This window comes from Orycteropus afer, unplaced genomic scaffold, assembly GCF_000298275.1.
Source record: "Orycteropus afer afer isolate SDZICR_OR568_19922 unplaced genomic scaffold, OryAfe1.0 scaffold00099, whole genome shotgun sequence".
Classification (NCBI taxonomy): domain Eukaryota; kingdom Metazoa; phylum Chordata; class Mammalia; order Tubulidentata; family Orycteropodidae; genus Orycteropus; species Orycteropus afer.
This window is the reverse complement of record NW_006921686.1, coordinates 2,425,978-2,432,230: the sequence shown is the minus strand read 5'-3', so window position 1 is coordinate 2,432,230 and position 6,253 is coordinate 2,425,978. Positions and strand designations below refer to the sequence as shown.

The window sequence follows — 6,253 nt, the reverse complement described above, 5'->3', positions numbered from 1 at the left end:
GTATAGTAGGTTTTGAGATCCGGCAATGTGAGACCTCCTACTTTGTTTTTCTTCTTCAGTAGTGCTTTGCTTATCCGAGGTCTCTTTTCGAAGGGATATTTTTGCTGTCAGGTTTAATGATTCTGTCAGGGCACTAGTTTCAGGGGTTCCTTCAGTTCCATGGCTCCAGATAACCTGGATTCCATGAGAATATTGAATTCACACTGCATTTTCCCCCTTTTGATCAGGATTCTTCTACAGACTCTGATCACAAAGTGTTCAGCAGTGGTAGCTGGGCACCACCCAAGTTGTTCTGGTCTCATGGCAAAGGAGGCAGTTGTTCTTGGAGGCAGTTTAGCCACACATTCCATATCCTCCTGCTGTTGCTCCAGGAGAATAGAGACCAATTGCTGTACCTTGGATGGCCACTTGTGAGCTTTTAAAACTCCAGACACTATGCAACAAAATAGGTGGAACAGAAGCACGAAATAGGTTATTAGGCCAATTCACTGGGATGTCCCATGAAATTGTGAGCCTCAACCTCCAAACCAAGGATTGAAATTTCATGTGGTGTTTTGTTGTACATAAGTAGCCACAGCAGCTGCTCTGTTTTTCTGTCCTTGTAAATTTAGCCGTCACACAGGTTTTGGCAGTTCAACTCTTTATGGTATACATCTGCCTCAGCTTTGACATCAGCCATTTCTTCAGAGGTTTTTCAGTGGAGAATGGGAACCAAGATCTGGGTGCCAGTGCGCCCATTGCTTCCTGTCTCACTGCTCTTAGGCCCTCTCGGCGGATAGAGCTTGTTCCTGTTTGTACGTCCATATACCCACACTTGCACCTTTAGGTCTACATTTAACTTTTTACCTGTCTCTATATCTTGAAAATAATGAGTTCACACCAGTAACTCCCTCTATGGGATTCATTCTCCTTTTCACCTTTTCATATTTCTGCTTCCCTTCTCATGATGAGGAGCCTAGCTCCCCAAACTCTCGATACAATGTTGCATCAAGCCTTGAATGTCGCCAGTCTCCCATTGCAGCCCCTGGGATGCTTCCTTCCCTGGCTCCACCCCCTCTGACCAGGCCACCCGGTCCCCTTCCGTTCACATTCTCTCCCCGCCTTTCCTCAGCCCTAGCTGATGGCTCCTGGGGTGAGTTTTTTTAGAGCGAGAGATGAAAACCATTTTCTTCCTCATAGCTTTATTTCCGAACCTTTTTGGTGGACACAATAATACCTCTGTATTTGTGCAAAAGTAGAAAAAAAATTACTTATATTTCAAAACAGTATAGATTATGACATTTTCCAAGATGATTTGATTTTCTTACCAGCTCTCAGCCATACTTCTTCCTACGCGGGGCTTTTCAGGCTATTCTCACAGCCCTGCTCATTGTTTTTCTCCTGTTCCTTCTTATTATATTGTCATCTTTCGTCATCATAAACCATTCCTCGACTGATAAATACTTGCTTGTTCTGTTGGCTGTTAGGGTGTTTCCTCTTTAGACACACATTCTTCTTCACGTGGTTAAGAATTCCTGTAATGTAGACATAGAGTTGAAGAGCCGGCTGGAGCTAGGTCTTCAGGAGCTTTGCTCTGTCTCGCTTCAGTCCAGGGCGTACATCTTACTCATCTCTGTGTCCTCAGAGCCTGAGGAGCACGTGGGAAGTGCTCATAAGTGTTTATTGGATTGAAACTGGCCCCGGCTGCTTTCGATGAACAGTAAACCTCAAATAATGAAATTTCTCCGAGATGTGACTTAAAGCTCACATATTTTATTTTAACCATTTTTGCTTTTTTATCCCTTTTTTGACAGAAGCTGGTTTTCTGCCCCATGAAGGAAGCTCTGGAGGTTGACTGGCGCAGTGAGAAAGCCAAAGCCGCCCTGAAGCGCACGACTTCGGATTACTTTCTCCTCCAAGGTGAGGTGCCCAGCGGTTTCCCGGCAGGGTGAAGGGGCTACGTGTGCTTTTGGTATTTGCCTGGAGTCAGCTTTCCGTGTATCTGCCCACAGTCCTCATTAGCCAGCTGTCCAAGACCCCTTGAGAAAGGCTGTGAGTGGGGATGAGACCCATCATTTGGGCTCTGGTTTCTTAATGACTTTTGGTTTTTCATTGTTTGAGGAACTGACCCGTCCTCTAACATAGAGGCTGAGATAAGGGATAAATCAGACTATTTCTCGTTGCCCCTTTTCCTTCTCCAGTTCCTCCTTGCCCTCAAAACCAGCCATATTCTCTGGAAGGAATGTATGTTTCTTTTATTTTCATTTTTTTCTTTCACTATCAATGAGCTGCTTTTCAGTCCTTCCTTGCTGGTTCTCGGGGCTGTTAGCTTATGTATCGGTTGGCTTCTTGGTTTTCTTTCTGTGCCTGGCGCTTCATGTTTTTAGAAAATAATAGTAGAGTATGTAACTTCAGTGGTTAGCATGAGCCATCGGGACCTGCTACTTGTGTGCCTATTCCACAGACAAGGGCACTGAGGCACAGGATGGTGATGGCGACTTGCATCCTCAGGGTTACACAGCAGCTCTTCAAACCTTGAACCCAAACTCACCCGTTAGGTCACCTTGTAGCTGAAGAGCAGATTGCCTCAAAAAATAATAAGCATAACCATCAGTCCTGTGCTCCTATTAAAAAAGCACCTGTAGGAGACCAGACGGTCAACAGTGACTTTCAAACACGGGAGACTGTCGGGGCAGGGAAACGAGATGAATGGAGGCAGAGCAGCCAGAATGGAGCGGTGAGAAGGTGACCTGCTGTGAAGAGTGTGACCGGTGTCCCTGGACAGCTTGGGTAGAGGTTGTCAAAGGGGAACCTTCACCTTCACTGGAAACACAGTCAACTCTTTTTCTAAATAAAGATTACATAGTAAGTAAATGTAAAAATAACATTGGTTGGTTCATGATGGTTATAAAAAGAAAAAAACATGTTTATCATAGGAAATGCACAAAAACGCAAAGAAGGGGGAAATCACCTTGGCATTTTTGTTGTTTTGGGGATGTGTTTCCCCAGTTTTGTTTCAGGTTCTGGCACACACGCCATGATATTTACATAGTATATTAGCGTCCCTCAGCCACCTACCCAAGCCCCATGTGTCCACCGAAGGCTGAGAGACTCTGTATCTCTGCATAATTGAAGCCCTTTGTCAAGGAGACACTGAAATAGAGAAGCATAGTTTTTATTTCTAAGGTTTGCAAAGCATTTCTTTGTTGAATTTAGATGGTGTCCAGCCTGCCTTTCTCTACGGCTGAATTGAGACCTGCATCCCTACCTCCACCTCCTTGCCTGTGCTAATTCCAGGTCTCCCCTGTCCCCAGGTCCAGACAGACAGTGGCTTTGTCTGGTGGTTTAAAAGAGGCCCTTCCTCCAGACAGTGGTCCTGTAAGTGAATTTGTATGATCTGAATTCCCAGGTGTATAGTAGAACTGACAAGGGGCAAGGTTGTAGTCCCTTCTTGGTCACAGCCAGCTACCCAGAGGGACCAAGTAGTTGAACCTGTGGACTCTGGACAATAGTCACAGGGGACATCAGGCTCAATTGACATAACATACTACACAAAAACATTGTTCCACCTCCTACTTTGGCAAATAGTGACTGGGATCTTAAAAGCTTGCAAGCAGCCATCTAGATGCAATGATGGGTCTCTCCTCGTCCAGAGCAAAGAATGAAGAAAAGCAAAAATTCATGGAAACAATTAGTTCTCGTGACTGGTACACCATGCAGTCCTCAGCCTATATAACTATGAGACCAGGAGAACTAGATGGTGCCTGGCTACCACTGTCAACCACTAGGAGGGGGATCTCCGTTGGAGACCCTGAATAGAGAACAATGTGGAACAAAACTCAGTCATTTGGAAAAAAAAAAGGGGGTGACCTGGTTTGCTGGTCTGATAGAGCCTGCTGGAACCACTGAGATTATGGCACCTAGCTGCCCTTCAAATCTGAAATTAAACCCACTCCTGTGGCTTTCAGCCAAACAAGAGACAGGCATATGAGTTGAACATTACCTGAGGTAGATGCTCTCCTTAGAGAGAACAATCATGGGAGAAAGAAGGGCTGTGTCTGCACAGGGAGACAGCTCAGGGGGCAGGAATTCATGGAGGGATGGACACGGAAGAGGCAACTATCGGGAGGAAGTGGGAGGGGAGCTGTTGCATTGGGGTAAATTGTAATCAATGTCATGAGACAGTGCATGTGAACTACTGTATAGAAAGCAAATTTGCTCTGTAAATTTTCACCCAAATCACAAAAAAAAAAAAGCCCTTCCTTCCCCAAGCATCCTGTATATTGACTGAAAGGGAAATAGCTAACTAATAACCAGTAAAAAGGTCAGCTAGGTAGGAGTTTATCTTTGTTTTATGTTGCTTTTCCCACACTGATTGATAGTGTTAGCAAGACTGGAGGGGAGTTGGAGGAAGAACCATTTTACAGCATTTCATATCCATTTGTATAGAAATAATTCCAGGGATAAAGCAGTAGCCTTATGCAGGTGAATGACGGGACTGGTAGGAAATACCTCCTCCTAAAGCCCTTAGGGTGTGAGACAAACAAGTGCCACCTGGAGCCCAAGCCGGGCCTCCCCAGTCCAGGGTGAGTGGGCGGTGGCGGGCTGGGCTGCTCAGGAGAGCTGGGTGCTCAGTGCCTGGCACATGCCAGACCCTTAGGAAACAGCAGCCGTTAATTTGCAAACGTTATAACCTGAGCGTCCCTAACACCTGCTTACAGTAAGAGTCAGCTAGTGTCTGAGTTTACCATCATCCACGGATATTGTCAGCCGAGAGGCAGCTGTGATCACAAGAGGCCATTTGGTAGTGTCAGGAGACATTTTTGGCTGTCAGAGCTGGGGGTCAGGTATTACTTGCATCTTGTGGGTAGAGGCCAGGGTCTTGCTGAGCATCCTAAACCCATGACAAAGATGTCAGCCCCAAATGTCAATAGCGCTGAGGTTGAGAAACCCTGATCCAATCCTCTGGAGCTTCCAGAGTGTTTTCTCATCCTCCCGGCACCCTTAGGAGGTAGACGGTGGAAATCATCCCCAATTTGATTCCTTGAAATGAGGAAATGCAAACTCAGAGACACTGTTTTGCCCAAGAGGACACAGAGCATAAATGGCAAAGGCTGTAAGATCTGAATAACCAGATCTTTGAATTCTGCTTCCATGTTCATGTTGTGTGAGCGAGAAGGACTAATTATTTCCAGTGGTAGATCTCTCAGTGGTACGTACCTCTTAGCGCATTGAACTCTCCCACTGGCCCTCATGGATGGCTCCTGTGCACCCATCTCACGGATGAGAGGCACAGAGTGAAGACCAGGCATTGCAGCCATTCCTGCCCTCACAGACCCTGGACGCTGGGTGGGGGCATGTATCTATTCCAGCTGCCGCTGACCAGCACCTCACAGGGTAGAGGGCTCCTTGAGAAAGAAGCAGTAACTCTGATATTGTAACCTGTCTGGCAGGCACCAACACACAGCTGTTCAGAGGAGGAGTTTTGGAATCAGACCTGGCTTCCAGCCTCAGCTCTTCCATGTTTGATGTGTGGTCAAGACCACTGACTTCAGTTCCCCTAGCCTCACATTTCCCTGTGGAAGGAGATGGTGTGTGTGCTAATGCCATTTGCCTCTGGGGACGTCTGTGAAGCCTGCATGAGATTTCACAGCAAAATGCTTAGCAGAGAGCCAGTGCAAGGAACCATGCCACCTAAAGTCACCTGCCTTCTGGCAAGTGTGCCTTGCAAGTCTGTAGTAGAAGTTTTGGGATTGACCGAGTTTACCATAAATTCCATACTACAGTAGATATTATCATAGCGTCATTTTCATACTTTGCCAGTTAATCCATCCCATATGTTCTGTTCTCTCTCTTAAATGGTACTGGTTACCTATCTTGGCAGTGTCAAGGTTCAGAGCTTTGGGTTTGGTGATCCCAACAGTGTTCATTGTTTAATGGTTGTCGTTGTAGAAGGAGGCAACTCCACCTGTCATCTCGACCAACGAGGGCACTCTGTGCTCGTCCTCTCCCCGCATCCCTCACCGGTGGCAGGAATGGCTTAGGGAGGCCTGTCTAAACGATCGGGCCATTTCTTCTGTGGACTCAGAAGCCTTAAATGGTGCTGCTTGCAGTCACTCTCTGACCGGGTGTGTTAGGCTCCTGGGGCTGCTATAACAAATTATCATTGGACTTTGTTGTTGTTGTTAAGTGCTGTTGAGTCGTTTCCGACTCATAGTGACCCCATGCACAGCAGAACGAAACACTGCCCGATCCCGCGCCAGCCCCACAATCC

General features: G+C 46.6%; 1 protein-coding gene across 1 annotated transcript in view; it reads left to right on the top strand.

Moving 5' to 3' along the window:
* Positions 1 to 6,253, top strand: part of SAE1 (SUMO1 activating enzyme subunit 1) — an 86,134-nt gene that overhangs the window by 34,163 nt on the left and 45,718 nt on the right. The window contains exon 6 of the mRNA XM_007942876.2: positions 1,794 to 1,899. Within this exon, the coding sequence (XP_007941067.1) occupies positions 1,794 to 1,899 (106 nt within the window). The remainder of the gene's footprint in view (positions 1 to 1,793; positions 1,900 to 6,253) is intronic.